At 51.4% G+C, this 18042-nt stretch overlaps 2 protein-coding genes across 6 annotated transcripts in view; both read left to right on the top strand.

Moving 5' to 3' along the window:
- PLXNB1 (plexin B1) overlaps positions 1-4311 on the top strand; it is a 77281-nt gene extending 72970 nt beyond the window's left edge. For all 5 annotated transcript variants that reach the window (XM_071439571.1, XM_071439570.1, XM_071439572.1 and 2 more), the window contains one exon: positions 332-4311. In XM_071439571.1, the coding sequence (XP_071295672.1) occupies positions 332-436 (105 nt within the window). In that variant the 3' untranslated portion in view covers positions 437-4311. The remainder of the gene's footprint in view (positions 1-331) is intronic.
- Positions 4312-6115: 1804 nt separating this feature from the next.
- On the top strand, positions 6116-17128 carry LOC139595860 (SRSF protein kinase 3-like). Its single transcript, XM_071439625.1, has 11 exons — positions 6116-6774; positions 8239-8607; positions 9091-9178; positions 10582-10669; positions 10918-11024; positions 12921-13083; positions 14272-14357; positions 14786-14893; positions 15314-15383; positions 15467-15559; positions 16803-17128. The coding sequence occupies exons 1-11, from the start codon at positions 6749-6751 to the stop codon at positions 16988-16990; spliced, it is 1386 nt and encodes a 461-aa protein (XP_071295726.1). The 5' UTR covers positions 6116-6748; the 3' UTR covers positions 16991-17128.
- The last annotated feature ends 914 nt before the right edge of the window (positions 17129-18042 follow it).

Raw genomic sequence — 18042 nt, 5'->3', positions numbered from 1 at the left:
TTGGGATTTCATACGTGCTTCCTTATTTTTACTCCAATATCCAAATACTCTACTTAAAGAAGAAATGCAGTTAGTTCAGATTAATTTACTAAAGACTTAATTTTCAGGTGAGGAGTTTAGCATTTTTTTTTTTTGCCGTGTCAAGTCTGTAAGTTAGTACAATGAATCTAGAATACTTCTTTTGTGGTTAGTTTGAGATTAATTACTACATACCCACTCTAGACTAGAGCATGCTGAATTTCAGCTTGAGGCTCTCCATAATGCATGGTGTTCAGCTGGTTGGGTGTTGTGTGCTGGAGAAAGGCTGCCAGTGAGCTCTGTCTGGTTGCAGATCATTACTGCCTTGGAAGAAGACCCAACGGCACAGAAGATGCAGCTTGGATATAGACTGCAACAGATTGCAGCAGCTGTGGAGAATAAAGTCACAGATTTGTGACAGGCAGACTGCTCTCCCCTGGCTGAATGGGGACAGTGCTCATCCCAGTTGATAAACAGGGTGTCCTGCTGCCATTGGAACCAGACTCTCCAAGGAACCTGCGGGTGACGTGAGCAAGGGGATGGCCAAGGCAGTACAAAGTACATGCGTCCTTGCATCTCAGAGAATATTTTTTTACAGTTTTTTTTTTTCTTTTTAAAAGCAAAATGAAACAAAAAAAAAAAGGACAAACTCTGGTTTTTCTCTGGCAGACTGCTGAGGGACCACACAGGTCCTTCCTACAGATGTTATGTGAATGTGCCAAGTTTGCAAACCATGTTATTGAAGAGTCAGGTGACAACACCGAGCACTGTCTGTGGAGTCCTCAGCCTTGCACGGATGCCCTTTCCAGGGCTGGAACACTCCCTGCTGCAACCACTCACTTCCTTGGGGATCAGGAAGCTTTTCCTGGGTTGATGGCTGTGCTAACCTCTGTTTCCAGCTAGCAAGCACTCCTGAGAAACTCCTTGTAGCAATGTCCCTGCTGGTCCCAGATGTTGGATGTGGAAAGGAGAATGTCAAATGGTGAAGGTCTCTTGCTCCCCAGTGCTCTGATCTCTGACAGCTCGTGTGCGGCACCTGCTTGGCTGGAATGTGCTCACCAGCATGGGTGTTTGCCACAGGGCCCACTGTAAATGAACAGCACCCCTCACCCTTTCCCTCAGGACAAATTCAGTGTTTGTGAGTCGCTACCTGGCTCACTTTGGTCTCCACTGACTCAGCTCGGATCTGTCTTCCTGGTTCCTTGTGGTCAGAGGTTGCCCTGCTCTTTGGAAAAGCACAACAAATGCCTTGTGCCACTCCCCCTTCCTCCAGTGTCCAGCTGTTCTGCTGCTCTGAACTGGACTTGTAAATACCCTCAAAGTTAATGTATTTAAATGCTAAAGGAGAATGTTTAACTTTGTGGCTTTGAGACAAAGCTTTTCTTGGAGAAGTATCTCTGTGCACTTCTACTGACAAACGTCTGTCAGCACTGGAGCAGTTTTCTCCACTGCTTTGTCTGCAGGGATAACTTGTAGGTGTCTCCGTTGTCGTACCAGCAGCTCGCCTTTCCCCGCGGCTCAGTCCCAGGCTCTCTTTGTGCTCTTCTCTTAGGCTTGCCTTACACCTAACTCTCAGCTCCACTGCTCAAACTCTCCTCTTGTGGCACATAGAAGGGTTATTTGGTGATCTGTGAACTCAAAGGAGCTGTCAAGCACAACCATAATGTTCCCAAGGAGGGTCGGGTGTCCTGCAAAAAGGAATGATTTGTGCATGGAGGAGAGGCCTGGAGCAGGCACAAGCACAGTTAGTTGGCAGCTGTCACTGGGCAGCTCCTCACTGCTCCCTCCTTAGTTCCTCCACTTTGTGAACAGTCCTCTGCCCTTCTAGGAGCTAATTTTTAAGGGTGATTTATTTGTTCTCTCTCCTGCTCACCCCACCCCTGCCCCCCCAGCTGCTAATTCCACCTCGATGTCCTGTGTGCCTGGGGCAGGTAGACAGGTCTGACTCCTCTGCCACTACTCTGAGGTGGTAATTGTGTGGGCCAGGAGGGAGCAGAGCTAGAACAGAGCAGGATCACATCCCTACCTCTCTTTACTTTGCAAATAGCAGTAATTCCAGGCCTGCTCCATCAGCCCTGTGGCTTGGTGCGAGTGCTGTGCAGAATTGTTCTTGGAGCAGGCTAATGCTGGCCTCTGTTCCTCTTCTGTGACCCTCTCTCAGCAGTATAGCAGTGTTCCCAGGTACATGGTGTGCCCAGAGTATGAGCATCCCTGTGCAACCTTCTGCTCCTATCTTGCTGTACAGAGCAGCAGGGTGGCTGGCTGGCTGCTGCCAGGCAAAAATGGGGCTGCAGAGTTTGCCTCTTTCCCCAGGTGATGACCAGTTAGGGTCTCACTTCTGCCTGACCATCCATTTCCACAAAACTCATGGGAACTTAGCATCTCTGAAACCTTTGTCTTGACTAAATCTGATTGAATTGGTCACCCCAAAAAGCTGAGTAGAGGAAAGGACTGCTGGATGGGAAAAAGCCAATACAATGCATGTTAGTAAAGCCCATTCCTTTAGGGACTGCAGGAGGAGATTCCTTGGTTTAAGGCAGGTGCAGGTATAGTGGTGGAGTAGCATTGTCCCCTTGTGTGTTGGATGGACTTTCTACCCTAGGAAACAAGGCCTGGTTTGTGGCCTCTCCAACTTGCTCAGTGTCTGCCAGAAGCCACAGACTCTCTGCTGGATTTCTGGCTCTACAGACTGTCAGTGTCTGCCCCTATTTTTGCAGAATTATCTCTGCACTTTCCCAGAACAGAGTGGCTTGAGGCTTAATTCTCATTCCACCTCCCACTGGTATCCACATTCTCTCTGCTTCTGTGTTCCTGGATGTTGGAAATCATCTCCTTTCTCCAAGTGTATCTGTGAAAGTCTGCTTTTATTAGATTGATAATCAAGACTTTAAAATAGAGCTAAACATAGGTGATTGACTTACTTAACATGTTCAGCTTGTCCTTGCATGGCTGGACAGGACACACTGCCCAGTGCAGGTGCAGTGAGGGTGAACAGCTGGTAGGGCCCATCTCCTCCCATCCATCTGTCCTCAGTGTTGTAGATACCAGCATCCTGCTCCCTGTGGACACACACTGAAGGCCCTCACTGGGATCAGCTTGGGTGTTTAGGCATGGCCCCTCTTACTTCCGTCCGTGCCCCTCTCCTGTGGCAAAATCCATTTCTGTGGCAGGGTTCTGTTGCATTTAAATTTGCACAAAACAGGTGTTATTATGAAATTCCCTACTGCAGGGAAAAACTTATTTATTTATTCCTCCTGATCCTTCCAAGTTTTTTCCAGTCTCTGCCTGATTCCACAACCAACCGGACATTCCTTGTCAAGGACAGAGAATCCTGTGTGGATCTTCCTGTTTGCTCACAGGTAGCAAGTTCAGTGGGCACCAGCAGAGAGAGCCCTGCTACCGCAGCCTGCTGTGGGACACAGGGATGTCACTGCTCCAGGGGGACTCCCAGGACCTCGATGTTCCCCGTGGCAGGCACCCAGCTTTACTTAGTGCTGTGGTCAGAAGGAGGGACTTGCTTTTGCCGTGGTCTGGGTGAAAGGCTGAGAATTGATCAGTGTTAAGATAAATCTCCGTTAGTGTATTTGAATGTCTCTCCCTTTGGCTCGATGAAGCACAGCTGGTGCCCACGTGATGTAGATGTGAGAGCTCCTCCTTTCATCTGTCTGATGGCAAATTTAGGCTGTACCTGAAAGCTTTTTTATTTTGGTAGAAATGATGGCTGATTCTTTTAAATGAAAATAGAGGGCTCTTGGGTGCCGCTGCTTTGGTGGAATGCCATCTTTTTCAGGGGGTGCCCTGGTTGCAGCAAGATGCTTTTTTTTGTTGTTGTTGTTGGATTTTTTTTTCCTCCTTTTTTTTTTTTTTAATGTGTGCCTTTCTTGTGGGGATGGTTATTTTGGTTTCCAGAACACCCAGGGCATTTGCTCTTGTAGTCTTTTTCCTGGTCTGTGTCGTGGTGACTCTGCTCTGTCCCAGCCTTGTGACTTGGTGTCTGTCTGTCTGTTATGGTATGGCCTGACCTGCATTTATGCCCTGCCACACCTTAGGTTCTGCTCAGAGCACCCAAGGTACTGTCTTTCTCAAGTTTGAATTAATAATTAATATAAAAAGCTTGAAAAAAAAAATCTGAATTTTGTTACATAGTGTAATAACTGTTTGTAGATACTGTTCTGAGATGTAGGAATCTATTGGTGATATAAGAGGTTTTGTCTGTAAATAATCAGTTTAGAGTCAAAATGATTTTAATAAAGAGAATTCTTACACAATAATTCAATAAATTTTAATATACAACCTCTGTGTCATGCTGGTATTGCATGATGATGCAATTGCAAATTTCACAGAATGTATATGCCTCTTTTCCTTCCTAAGTGGAAACTGTACTCTGAAGCACCAGGACCTGGAAGCTGTGTGAGGAGTGAGGCTTTTCCCTCCTCCCTAGGCTGTGTTTCTTCAAGATAACCTTGTGCCACCTTCCACCTGCATCCCTCTGCAGTTTCCAGAGCTCAAATACCATCCCTGCCCACAGGAGCAGGCAGCCTTCCTCCACAGACACTCATCTTGGCCTGGCCCTGGGGCCACATGGTGCCCTGGCTGTGGTCTCACTGTGGGTAAGGGTTGCTGAACCTTCACTGTTGTCACTGTTGGTCACTGCTGTCCACCAGCGTGAGGCAGAAAGTGGTGCTCCTGATTTACCAAAACAACTTAATTCGTAAATGAATTTCACAGTTCTTCCCAGACAGCAATCTGGCTTCTGGCCCATCTGTCCTCTTTTCTTCCCTCCCCTTCCTTTATTAGCAGAGTTTTGTACAGTCTGCTTCTCCCCCTCTTTTAGTCCCTGCTCTCTGTACTCTGTGTGTCCTTGTTGCCCTTTAAGGGGCCACAAGCCACTTGTCCCCTGCCTGCTGCCCGGCAGGCCTCAGCGCCCGGCCTGGGGCAGCCTCTGCCGCCTCCCTTGGTATTTTTAGTGCAGGGAAGGCAGGTGAGAGCAGAGGGGCACAGGCAGGGGGAGAACCACTCTGGGAGGCCCTGGCCTGGGTTTGGCAGCCTGGAGCTGCAGCAGAGCTACTGCAGGCAGGGTTAACCCTTTGCTGCAGGGCTGGGGCCTGCTCTCTGCAGCCTCAGCCAGGAAACCCGAGCTGTGCGAGCCCAGGGCCCCTGTGAGGGGGAGGCCCGGCCATGCCCAGCTCCGGTGTGAGGCTGCAGCTTGTGGCAGTGGGGGAAAAAATGTGATTCTTACTGTGTGTGGCCTTTTCCTCCCCTGTGTTGTGTGGTGCTGGGATGCCCCAGGGCTGTGGGGAGGATGCTGCTGTGCTTGCTCTCCAAGAGACAGGAACAGGGGAAGCAGGGGCTTTGTGGCCACGAGCACCATGATGAGGTGGTGTTGACTGGGTGCAGGCACTGCTGGAGAGGCTGAGGTTCCTCAGGTCTGGCAGTGTGGCACACGGGCTGGTCTGGGAGCAGGGATGGCTCTGCCAGGCAGAAGATGGTGCAGCAGAGCAAGTCCTGCTGGCACACTGCTGGGAGCAGGGGGCAGAGTCAGGCAGCCCCACGGTTTCTGGGTCTGGAGAAGGCAGGGCAGAGGGGGAGGATTTCTCTGTTTCCATCTCGGTAGAGCTGTGAATTTCCCGCTATAAATAGTTGCTGTGGAGACTGTGAATCTCCTGCAGGCTGACAGGCCTGCTGCCAGGGAGGCAGGGAGAGGCCAGCAGTAAAGTGAATCCACCGCAGCTGTCTGAGGTCTCCTGCTCTCCCAAAGCCAAGGTTGTTCCCAGAAGTGGTGCTGTGATCTGATACCCTGCCCCACTCCTCACCACGTCCATCCAGCAATGCAGAAGTTTGTTGGGCTCAAGGCCATCCCTCCTGGGGCAGTGCAGACTAAAATCAGAGCAGGACCAGCTGGTATCTCACTTTGGGGAGCTCAGAGCCAGCCAGATGACAAAGGGAATGGCGTGTCCTGCCTGTGAGCTGCTGCAGGGTGAGTCTGTGCTGGGCCCTGGGGCTCAGAGCCCTGCTGGAGCTGCTTGTGTGCTGCATGCTGTGGCTTGCAGGGTTGCTGTGCTCAGCCAGGGCTTGTAGCTCTGTGATGGTGCAGGAGCTGAAAGTGTGTATTGCTCTGGTGAGTTCTGCCACTCCAAAGGTCCAGGTGTCATAAGGCATGACTGGTGTTGGGCAGGTCTGTACATTGTTCCATGCAGGTTGGGTGGAGGAGTCCAGGCCAGATGTGAAGCATCACTCCTTGTCTATGGCTCTCACAAACCAGGCAGGAACAGTTCTTAGGCTGAAGTTCTCTGACCTAGTCCAGGCCTGCAGCAATTCAGTGGGTTCTGCACAAAATAGTTGGAATGACAAAAGCAAAATAAGTTGTATTTAATGTGAAAGTGTCAAGAAATGAAGGATTAAAAGCACCAATTGTCCTTTACCACAAAGCTTAGAAAAGTGCATTTCACTTTCCTGTACCAAGTTGCATAGCAACACTCTTCATCTTTTGCCAGTGCTTCCATCCAGAGAGGGTGGATGGAGGTAAATCTTGCATGCCTGAGGATAGACTTGGCTTGCCTCTACAACAACAAGACCACCAGGGCCTGAACTGCCCAAAAGCTCCATCCACCCTAGGGCTGAGTCTTACACTTTGGGTCTGCCTCTGGGTCCTATTTTCTGACTGAAATCTCCTGTCACCAGAACACTCCACCAAGGGAAGAAGCTGTTGAACTCCCATCTCCACACACCCATGAGTTTTCCTTTGGCAGGTGAACGGTAAGCTGCATGATTAAAGCTTGCTTGCTCTCAGCTCAGGCCCTGCTGTCCTCATGATGTGAGTGAAGAAGGCTCAGGCAGATGCTGGTGGTGCAGGAGTGTGTGAGGGTACTGATCAGCTTAGTCTGTGCACAAATAAGGAAAATTTTGACTTCAGTTCTGTTTCATAGAGATGTCAGGGAGCATTTACTGTAAAGAGTGGCCATGCAGACATGCAACATCCAGGGGGTTTATACCCAAAGAGATTGATTCTGAACAGCATAAATGTAAGGGTTAGAGGTGTAGAAATGTGAGGAGGGGGAGGCATTTTGAGCTCCTTTCAGACTTCTGTGCAGGCATGGGTAAACAGAGTAACCCAGAGCTTGCTGGGTGCCAAAGGCAGGCTGTGCCTCTGACTGCTGTGCTGGGAGAGGAACATCAGCACATGGAAAGAAACTTCAATGTTTTGAAAAGTCAAAACATTGAGTCAAAACAGGTGCTCTGTCTCAGCAGCTGGAAGATGTTACAGCTCCAGAACAACTCCCGGCCACTGGCACTGCCAGCCCTCTATAACTATTTCTGAAAATCTTCTGGTTCAGATGAGTTCTTAGCTTTAGTGACCTGATTTGGAGGATTTAAAGTTTAATATTTCTACCTGTGCTAATGCTCTGTGGGCATTACTATCACCTGTCTCGAGCTCTGACAGTGTGTGTTAGCCTGAAGCTTCAGCTGTACAGCAAGTGACATTTCCAAATTATGAAAGGCTGGGTTGGAAGTGCCCCAGCTACTGTGGCTTAAATCTGTATTTCATTAGCAACAAGGGCTCTGGGCTGCTATTTCAGGTGACCACTACTGAATCCAGTCCTACCTCAGTGCTGCAGCACTGGGGGACAGCAGTTGGATCAGTCTGTCTGTGCTGCCTTGGTGTTTATGCTTTGGACTGTCATAGTAACAAACCCCAGGAGCAGCCCCTTGCCAGGATGTCCTGTGGCCTTGCTGGGATGTCACAGGATGGTCAGTGACAAACCCGTGCTCCAGCCCCAGGGCTGCACTGTGGGCAGAGGGAGCAGCACTGTAATGTTTAGAATGCAAGTTCTGTTTCACACCCCTCTGGAGCAGGAGCCTTCTCCTGCCAGCCAAAGCCCAAATTCCCTCCTCAGCCAGGATGGGGGTAGGGAGGGGGTGCTTTCCCTGGCTGTGGGAGGGGATCCCACAGACCCCGCTAAGCCCCTGAAAATACACACTAGGAAACCTGAGACTCCCACCTGGCCCTGGCCTGGGACCAGCCTGCCAGCTTTCCTCTTCTGAACTCTTAAAATAATCCCTATCTCCCTGAAGTGCCAAAAGTGTTTGTAACAGCCTGACTCCAAGAGCTGCTGAAGGGAATGGGAAGGAAAGGGGTGAGGGCACAGCAGGGGTATGGCCACCCTGCAGGTCTCTTGAAAGGAATAAAGTGCTGAAGCTCACACTGCCCGTGTCCCACAGCTTGGTGTCCCACTGCCTCCATCCCCTTGTGCCAGGACCTTCTGTGCTCCAGGGCCATGGAGGAGCAGGTGCAGCAGGAGATGCCATCAGCCCAGCACACAGGTCAGTCCTTGGCCATGAGGCTCCAGAGATGAGATCATGCCAGGCTCTTCCCAGGCTAGAGGAGGCCACTGGGACCTGTCAGCCTGTCCTCAGCTGCTCCTTCAGTCTAAGAGCATTTAGAGATGTCATTAATATCTCTTGGTGTTGGTTTTCCACAGGAGGCCACTACCCTATGCAGAAGGGAGAGGTGTTCAACACACGATACCAGGTGCTGCACAAGCTGGGATGTGGTGCCTTTGCCACTGTCTGGCTGTGCCAGGACATGAGGTGAGGGGCTGAGTGCCATTCAGGGAGGTGGGAAGGGGTGGCTGATGTCCTGGGCGGGGCTGGCCCCTCTTGCAGAAACAGCAGAGCACAGTCTGGGAACATGCCAGGCATCCCTGAGCACATGGGAAAACCTGACAGCAAGATCAGTGGGGTGCAACAAGCAGAGCTGGTCCCCAGAAATCAAAGAATGTAAATAAGGTGGGATCAGCCCTTGCTCTACATTTTCTTTTCTTGTTTAGACCCTGCAGTATCCATGTGCTTTTTTTCTCCAGTCTCTTGCTGGTCCCTGGGGCAGTTGTGCTTCCAGATGCCAGAGGGAGGGATGTCCATGGGCCTGGCGTGCTACAAACCAAGGCCAAGTGTTCCTGCAGAAGGGCAGCACCTTCCCTGGGGAGCCCAGGGCTGGCTGACTGGGAGAAACGCAAGAGTTGCTGGTCAGGGCCACTGACAGGCACTGGCTGACAGCTGTGGTTCATTTCCCAGGAGGAAGAAGCAGGTAGCTGTGAAGGTTCTGAAAAGCAGGGAAGGCTTTGCTGAGAATGCCCAGGATGAGGTTGCTTTCCTCCGCTGTGTAAGTGTATTCTGTGGGTCTGTGCTGTGCTCCAGCCGGTGGCCACTGAGTCCAGGTTTGAGTGTCAGCCTCATCATCCCCTCTGCCTGCAGGTCTCAGTCCAAGGAGCTAGGTGGGGAATAGGGAAAAAAACCCCAAAAGCTGGGGAATTAACAGAAATCAATCACTGGTTTCTGAAACAGGCATTTTTCTCCTTTCTGCATCATACTGGGACATGTCCCACTTGCCCTGTCAGCCCATTTCTTTTAGGTGAGACAGAAATCCAGCAAAAAGGAGGAATCTGCAGAATGATAAGGTGGATAATCAACAGAAGAAAGTGGTAATGACCTTAAGCAGGAGATGGGAGCATGTCTTCTATACCTGTATCATTCACAGAGGAACATCACTCAGGGGACATTGCTGTACCACAATACTGATACTGAAGTAAAAGGAAATATCTGCAAAAGAAAAAGATACTATGTACCAAAACACAATAAACATCTGAAGTCAGAAAGCTTCTTCTGGCCTCTGCTAATGGAGGTGATAATTAGATGCCTCTATCTGGGTTGTAGCAAGTTGCCTTTGAAGTTGACTTGAACTGCTAGTTCTTGAAAGCTTGTGGTTACAATTCTTCAAGTTTGTTCAAATACAAAGTTACATCAGCTTCAGATGAGTAAAAGCTATTAAATTCTGAATTTTAAATTACTGTGGCCTTTCTCTAACAGGTTTGAGAAAGATTTAGTTAACACCTGTAAATCTGTAGGCCCTATCTAAAAGGAGATGAGCCAGATGCAGTGATGCAAGAGGAAGTACCAAGTGGCACTAATTTAATGTAATCAGAGGGCTGCTTTTCCACACATCAGCACAACCCTGTATAGAGAGTGAGGCTTACCCCTGATTTATTATTAATTCTGAGAGACATGCCTGCCCATTCAGCAGCACACAGCTGTTTCCCAAGGCTTGTTCCCACCAGCAGTGGGGCTTAGTGCCTGCAGAGCTGCCAGAAGAGATGATCTGGTCTCTGCTTCCAGGGCTGCTCACTTCCGTTGTGCCAGAACAAACCTTCTGGCACTGATGCAGGTGGATCTGGCATCTGCAAAATGAGCCAGATCCAACCAAAACCCTGGCAGTTGTGGCCATGAAGAGGGGAAAAAACCAGCATGAATTGCTGTACCAGGATAAGTGTTCTGGGAAAGCAAGCCCCCTGGGAGAGCACCTCCTTGTGACCTTGTGATGGTCCCACCTGGTCAAGAGCAAGACAAAACATGCCGAAACTCATTCCTGGTTTTCCTGATGTTGTTTTCATGGGATTTATCACAAAGTGCTAGAAGAGAAAGTCTGTCAGACAGGATAAAACAGGTGCAAAGTGTCCTTGTGCACATATATGTCTCTGATTGCAGCTTTCTTGGAATCCTCCCCCTCAGGTAAGCTGCATGAAGAAGAAGGACCTGGCAGGAGAAAACATCGTCTGTTTGTTAGATGACTTCAGAATGATTGGAGAGAATGGTTTCCATATCCTTCTGTGGAGAGTGCTTTTCTGGGCCAGCAAAGCCTGGGCTTGCCTTGGAGAGCCACAGGATGGTGTAAACCTGAGTGCTGCGCTGCCATGAGGAGGATGAGCAGGGCTGCAGCTGGACCAGGGCACATGGGCATGGCTGGAGGGGAGAGGCTGAACCAGGAGGCATTTGTTTGCTTTGGTGAAAGGCAAAGGGTTGGTGGTAACACCTTTCCTTGTTAGTGAATCCCTAACTCTTTCCCACATGCTTGCCTGGTGTTTGAGGTGCTGGGTCCTTCCATTCGATGTCTGATGGGAAACTACACAGCCCAGGGACTGCCCTTGCCTTTTGTGAAAAAGTCTTTACAGCAGGTGAGAACTCAGCTGCAATCAGGCAAGGGTGCCAAGGGGTTGTTGGCTGTGGGACATGCCACAGTCTTTCTCCCAAGGGGAAGGACTTGGGTGTTACTGCCTAAGCCTGCAGCCTCCTCAGGTTTGGGAAGCAGTCAGGGCCACAAAGTGCCAAAAGCCTGCAGATGTACACCAGAGAGTCAGGGCTGGAACTTCTGTTCCCATCAGCTCAGTAATCATTAGGTTCTCTGCTGCTTGTAGAAGTAGCAGGGGACAAACAGGCTGCCATAGTTCTACTTCTTGTGGGCAAACCATCTCTGCCCTCCTGCTGCCCAGAGAAGTCCCCTCTGGCAGTAATGCCAGACTGCTGGCATTTGCCTTGGCATCCAGCCGTGGGTAGCACTGTCAGTTCCAGCAGCTTTTGCATGGTACCACTGAAGGCTGCTCAAGGTCTCCCTTCCATCTTTACATGAATTTCTAAATTGCTGATTTGGTCAGCTGGTTCTCTTTCCATGCTGAGGTTTCCCTGTGCAGAGCCAACTTTTCCTTCATCCCCTGTAAGGATGTGTTGTGCCTATTTAAAAGATGGTGAAAAATTAATTTCTTCAGGGCTGGCTCTGCTTAAGGAATGGGAAACCTGAGTGAGGCCTCAGAATAGTTAAAATTACTTTTTGCCTCTTGTGCTGAGATTCATCAGAAGTCTGCACACTTGCCAAGATGAAGATTTGCTACCCTGATTCCTGTGCCCTTCTAGGGATACTAAGAAAGAAAATTGCTTCCTCCTTCATCCTATTTTCTGTAGTAGCCTCTCCTTCCTCTAAAGAAGCTCCACTGACACCTGAGTAAGTTACACAAAAAGGTAGTGGCATTACCTCTATGCTCCCTTTCATACTCAGGCTTTTGCTTCATACATTATCTGCTTTAATTGTAAAATCTCAGTTCTGTTTTCCCCCTTCAGATCAGCACCAGGGCAGTATTTACTTCTGATTCATTCCAGTTTAGTTATTTAAATCTTTCCCCACATTTCACAGTTACCATTTAAGGCTGATATTTCCCTGGGGCTGGTGTTCATCCCAGAATAGAATTTGATAATACAGAGAATATTTACCAGTCCTTTATGACTGACCAGAGTGTTAAAAAACAAACCTAAATCTCCCCATAGCCTTTTCTCTGTTATTGATTTCTGATAATGAGTGTTCATCTCTGGTAGGTGTTGTTTATCTTTCCCCTGTGACAGGCCAGGCTCTCCCTGCTGCATCACAAGCTGTTCTTTCCCTACATGGCTCTCCTGCAGGGCCCTGAAATCCTCTCTCTGCACTCACTCATGGTCTCTCCCCTTCCTGTCTGTGTTATCCTGTGTCTTCTTCTTTCCTTGTATGATGGGACACCCTCTCATGCCTGTCATTGACACCAGTCCCTTTACATGTCACTGTTGTTCAAATGGAAGTTGGGGGCTGGTTATAATCAGTGGCAAGACACAGAGGTCCCAGGACACAACAGCCATACAAACAAGAATGTTTTTTCAGGAGAAAGTTCAGCTTTGTAATCATAATAGCCTCCTCATAGCCCCCTCCCTCCTCCCACCTCCCTGGGCTTGCCCATCTGTGCTGGTATCTGTGGATTGTCACACTGCCTCTTGCTGTGTGTCACCCCAAACAGCCCTTTCCTCACTGGGCTGTCCAGGCCTCCACTTGCTCCTGGGGCTCTGCTGTTGTGTGGGGTGATGAAACCCTTGTGCCTGCTCCCATAGTCCACCCCAACAGGAACCATTTATTGCCAGGAGTTACCACCAGTGCCCAGACTGTCCCTGACCTGCACCCCCGCTGTGGCTGCCCACTCTGGGGGGAGAGAGCTGGGGCAGGAGAGGCAGTGGGGACCCTGCCAGGGCTGGTGTGACAGTGCTGCCTCATTGGCCAGGTGCTGGCAGGGCTGCACTTCCTGCACAAGTGCTGCCGCATCATCCACGCAGACATCAAACCGGAGAACATCCTGCTCTGTGGGCACAGCAAAAGGCTCCAAAGGCTTCTCATGGCTACACTCCACTGCGACCAGGGAACAGGAGGGAGGCTAGAGGGAGCAGGTGAGCACTCCAGGGCTTTTTTAACAAAAAAAAAAAAAAACAGACTTAGGTGTTTATTGGCAGGAGAGAAATGAGAGGCAGCAGGTACAGATGCCTTAGGAAAGGTTCACATCTCCTACAACAGCCAGTACAAAACATGACAGCCAGTATAAAACATTATAGGCAGCTGATGATGCTGAAAGGCCTCTCCTTTCTCTGCTTAACACAAACACCAGGCTGGGCTCAAGGCGCCTACAGAAGTGTGGTGGGTTTGTGTGAAGGACAACTACAGGTCACAGATATCTTGATCTGTTGACAGCCCCACCACGACCTCAGAGCTCACTCTCAAGGCTTTAGGTACGGGACAGTTCCCTGTGTCTGATGTTTTCAGCTGCTGAAAGGTTTACATACAAAAAGGCTTGATCAGAAAGCTGTATGACACTCCTGCTCTTTATTTCCCTCATTTCTGAGGTTTGTGGGAGACTTGGATGTGCTGCTAATCTTCAAGGCTTTCTGAGACATAATTTATGTGCACAGAATTGAATAAGATGTAGGGCTGGAGAGTTTCACGAGAGATTATCTCATCTCCCAGCAGTGAGACCTTTCATATTATCCTTGCACTATGTTCTCCTGTGAGCATTTCTCCCATGACAGTGTTGTTTTGTCTCTCAAACTCTGGGGCAATCAGGGAATGCTAAATTAGTGACCGAGTCTTTTGCTTGGAGCAGAAAAGCACAATGTTAAGCATAGGCTGACAGCTCACTGTAAGACACTAAGCCAGGAATTACCTTTTTCTGGGATCATATGGAAGCATAACCTCCACGTTGCTTGCCAAGCAGGCTGTGTCCAAGGCCTGTGACAGCCAGGGTTGCTGAAGGCTGAGGAGAAATTACAGCTGTTTTGGTTCTGACTGGTGCTCTCCTCTGGGCCCACAGTAATTTAACCTTGGTACTAGAGGAACCCTACAGCAGGACGAGAGCATATGGTCACACTGTTCCACTCCAAGCTACTGTTCTCCCATTCTCTCATTTTTACTGGATACCAGGTCTTTTTTTGTGTTCCTTCAAAAAAGAGGGGTGCCATTTGATTTATGATACAAAGTATTTAGGAGCTTTTAGTTAAGGGAAGGCAGACATACCCCTCCTGTGGTGAGTGGTGTGTACCTGCTGGTTTGGAAAGACCTGATTTCTCTTTGTCCTTTCCATCTAGGAGGTGATCTTGGCAATCAGTTGGAGGAATCTGATTTAATGAGCATAGAGGTGAAAATTGCAGATCTAGGAAGCGCATGCTGGACAGTGAGTCTGCTCCAAGTCTCAATCCCATGACACTGTGGGATGCTGTGTGCTTCTTTCCATCCCACACTGTGTGTCTGTCTGTCCCTTTACAGCTGAACAGCTATTTCAGAGATGCTGATATTGGGGGGTGTTTTGTTTGCCACTCTCAGCTCCAAGCCGTGCATGGTCTTCCCTGAGCCACTGTCAGTTTTGGATGTTTCTCCAGCTTGCAGTTAGTCCCTACAATTAGAAATGTATAATTATGTTCAGTGTGAAATGGTGGGAGGTAGATTCCCACTGGTGTCAGTGGGGCCAGGAATGTGCTGGCTGTGCCCTGCACAGAGCTGAGAACACACATTCATTTGTGTCCCCAATGTCCTGTCACTGCACAAGAAGCTTGTGTCCCCGGTGTTGCTGTGACTGGTTTAAGGAGTTTGTTTCTGTTTTAGTACAAGCCTTTTTCCAAGGAGATACAGACCCAGCCGTACCGGGCCCTGGAAGTGCTCCTTGGATTAGACTACGGCACCCCTGCGGATATCTGGAGCACAGCCTGCCTGGTAGGACTGGGACAACATTGCCTGCAGGGGAGGGGACAGACCTGACCTGGCCAGGGCACCATGTCCTTAGCATCTCTCCTTGTACAGAAAGCTTCCTCTCTGAGAAGGCAGAAGGGGCTGCTGGCACTCACTCACTTCAGGGCAAAAGTCTGCTGCTGGTACAACCCACTCCTAATTTAGTTTAAGCTCAAAGGCAATTCACACACACAAAAGATTAGCTCAGACGCTTGCCTGCATCAGGCACAGGCTGCTTTTCATCCTGATGGAGCTAAAGGTGTTGTTTCTCTGTGGTACAGATCAAGCCAGTGAGAATATTTCCACATTTTAGGATCAGTTTTGTGTGATAAAGAGGGCAATATCAGTTACTGGGCAAGGAAAACTCCAATACAATTAGTGAATTAACAGCTACTCCATTTCTAGGCTTTTGAAATGGCAACTGGAGAGTGTCTATTTGATCCTCAACCTGGAAAATACTTCTCCAGAGATGATGGTAGGACTCCATGAGTTTTATTCATTTCACTGACAGAAGTGTCACAGTCTGTATCTAAATTTGTCTTCCCTCCCTCCATCTAGATCATGTTGCTCGTATTATTGAACTCTTGGGAAGAATTCCTCCTCAAATTGTTTTCTCATGGAACAAGTCAACAAAATTTTTCAGCAGGCCAGGTAAGAACTGGCATAAGGAAGTTTATTTAAAAATCACTGCAGATCTCTGACACACTCCTACTCAGCTCATGCTGAACTCCCCCAAAAGTTACTCACACAATGCAGGCTACAAGCAGGGATGGAACATAAATGGAAATTTCATAAAGAGCAGTAGCACTCCGTGCCCTGCCCTCTTTGCAATCCATGAGCATTCCAGGGATGAATGCAAAATCCTGAAAAATGGTCATAGCAAACACCAGACTGGGAAAGCATTTCCATTATTTCTCCTTTGGATTTGGAGAAAATGGAAATACAGACAGGAAACAGTTCCATGCCAGGAAGGCTGAAGAGTGTCTAACAGGCTGCACTTCACCCATTCACTGACAGAACAATGATGACTAGGAATGGGACACTCATATCCTTCCAATGTGGCTGCTATATTTAGTCCTCTGACCCAACTGCAACATCTCTTCTGTTTTATTCTCCCCAGTTCCTTTCCCTTTGACTCATGAGTCTTGAAACCCTTCTTTGACCACAAGGCATCACATGACTCCACCCTTCTGCAATTTGGCCTATCATCCTTCTCTGCTTTCATGCTTACCAGCCTACCCACACTTCATTCAGTGCTTAGCACTGGTCCCAGGCTGGAATTGAACAAGCACCTCCCCACACATCCACATCCTTTGCTCACACTTATGTCTTCTATGGTGCTCGAGAGAAATGAGTCAAAACTAGTTCTACATTCACTCTCCCTGTGAACCAACCAGGCCTGACCACACATGCCTAACTTGAATCACTGTATTTACACCGTGCACTCCCCAGGACGACGGTTGCTTCTTGCTCAGCCAGACATTCTGCTGGGCCCCACAGAGCTGGCTGGCACGTAACAAACTCAACAAGAGTCTAGCAGGCTCTGACACTGAAATAGCATGATGCATCCGGGTGCCTGTGGGCAGGCACCGGGTACAAGCAGCAATGGCTCTGGCACGGTTATTCTGGGAACACTTTGTGCACTCTTGGCACGTTCTCACCTAAGAAAAGTACTCAGGATCAGGGAGACGCCAAACACTAGCTTGAAAATGTGGTTCCTGAGAAGCACCCGAGAGCCAAACCCCCAAGGGGCAGCGCAGATGGAGCTTACAGAGATAATTGCAAGAAGAAGGCAAAGATCTTTCGGGATGCTTTGGGTTAATTCTGAGGCGAGGCGCGGCAGCCCCAGCCGTGCCGGTGGACTGAGGCGCTGTGCCCACGCTGTTTCTGCCAGGCGCGCTCCTGCGGCTCTCCCGGCTCTTTCCCCGCAGCCTCCCCGGCATCCTGGCGGACCGGCACGGCTGGACACCGCAGGACGCGGCCGCCTTCGCCGCCTTCCTGCTGCCCGCGCTGCACTACGCGCCCGAGCGCCGCGCCAGCGCCGCGCAGAGCCTGCGGCACGCCTGGATCGCCGCACCGTGACCCGAGCCGGCTGTCCCCGCCTCGCGGCACCGCGGGACCCGCCGCAGCGACCGCACCACCCTCCCGCGGGGGCGGCGGGGCCGGGCCGGCTGTCGCGCCGGGGGCGGCTGCCCGCCCGCAACCCCCGAGCGCCGCCTCTGCCAAGCGACCCCGCAGCGGGGCGGCGGCTGCGCAGCCCCTGCGTGATCCCGCGGCTCCCTCCGCGCCCGAGCTCCATTCCCTTCCTCCTACGGCCCTGCAGCGCTGCGGACCGCACGCATCGCTCACTGCGAGCAGCCGCAGCCGCGGGCACCGGAACCGGGCGGAGCCCCTGGGCCGAGCTTGGGCACCGAGCACCGCGGGGCCCCTCCTGCCCGGCTCGGCCGCCCCTCCTACCGCGGAGGGGCCGTCCCTCCGCCTCACTGCCCCGCGGCCTTTGTGCGGGGCTCCAGGGACGGCGACCGGCCAGCTGTGGGAGCGCTGTCTCGCCAGCCCGGCCCGAGCAGGGGCGGTCTGAGCCCCGGGCGGCCCCGCCGGGACCCCGTGACGGGACCCTCGGCCCAGCCCCCCTCCCACTCAAACCCGCGCGCGCGGACGTGCCGCGCGGCAGGCCCCGCGCGCGCGCCGCTGCGCAGGCGCCCTGCGCCCCCCTCCGCCCAGAGCTCCCGGCCGCCCCCCGCACCGCCCCTTCGTTCTGCCACGTGTCCCGACGCGGGAGTCGCCCCGCGCCGAGCGATCGCGCCCCGCCGGCCCCGCCCCTCGGCACGTAGCGCGGCTCGCCCGGCGGGCGCTGTCGCAGCCCGCCCGCCCCGCATCGCGTCGACGCTGCCGGCGGCCACCCCCCTGCTCCCCGCGCCGAGTGGCAGCGCCGCGCGCCAATGGGGCGCCGGGACCGTGGGGCGCGCGGCGGGGCGGACGCGTGGAGCCCAATGAGGCGGCAGCAAAGGCGGGGCCGCCAGGCGAGGTCGCCAATGGCGAAGGCGGGAAGGCGGGGCTGTGGCGGCGGCGGGCGCCCCGGCGGGGCGGGACGCGGCGGCGTGACAGCCAACGGGGAGTGGGGTGGGCGTGCCCGG

The sequence above is a fragment of the Agelaius tricolor genome, unplaced genomic scaffold (assembly GCF_023055355.1).
Source record: "Agelaius tricolor isolate 1412-34295 unplaced genomic scaffold, bAgeTri1.0.p SCAF_14, whole genome shotgun sequence".
NCBI lineage: Eukaryota > Metazoa > Chordata > Aves > Passeriformes > Icteridae > Agelaius > Agelaius tricolor.
This window is presented reverse-complemented; position numbering and strand designations above follow the sequence as displayed.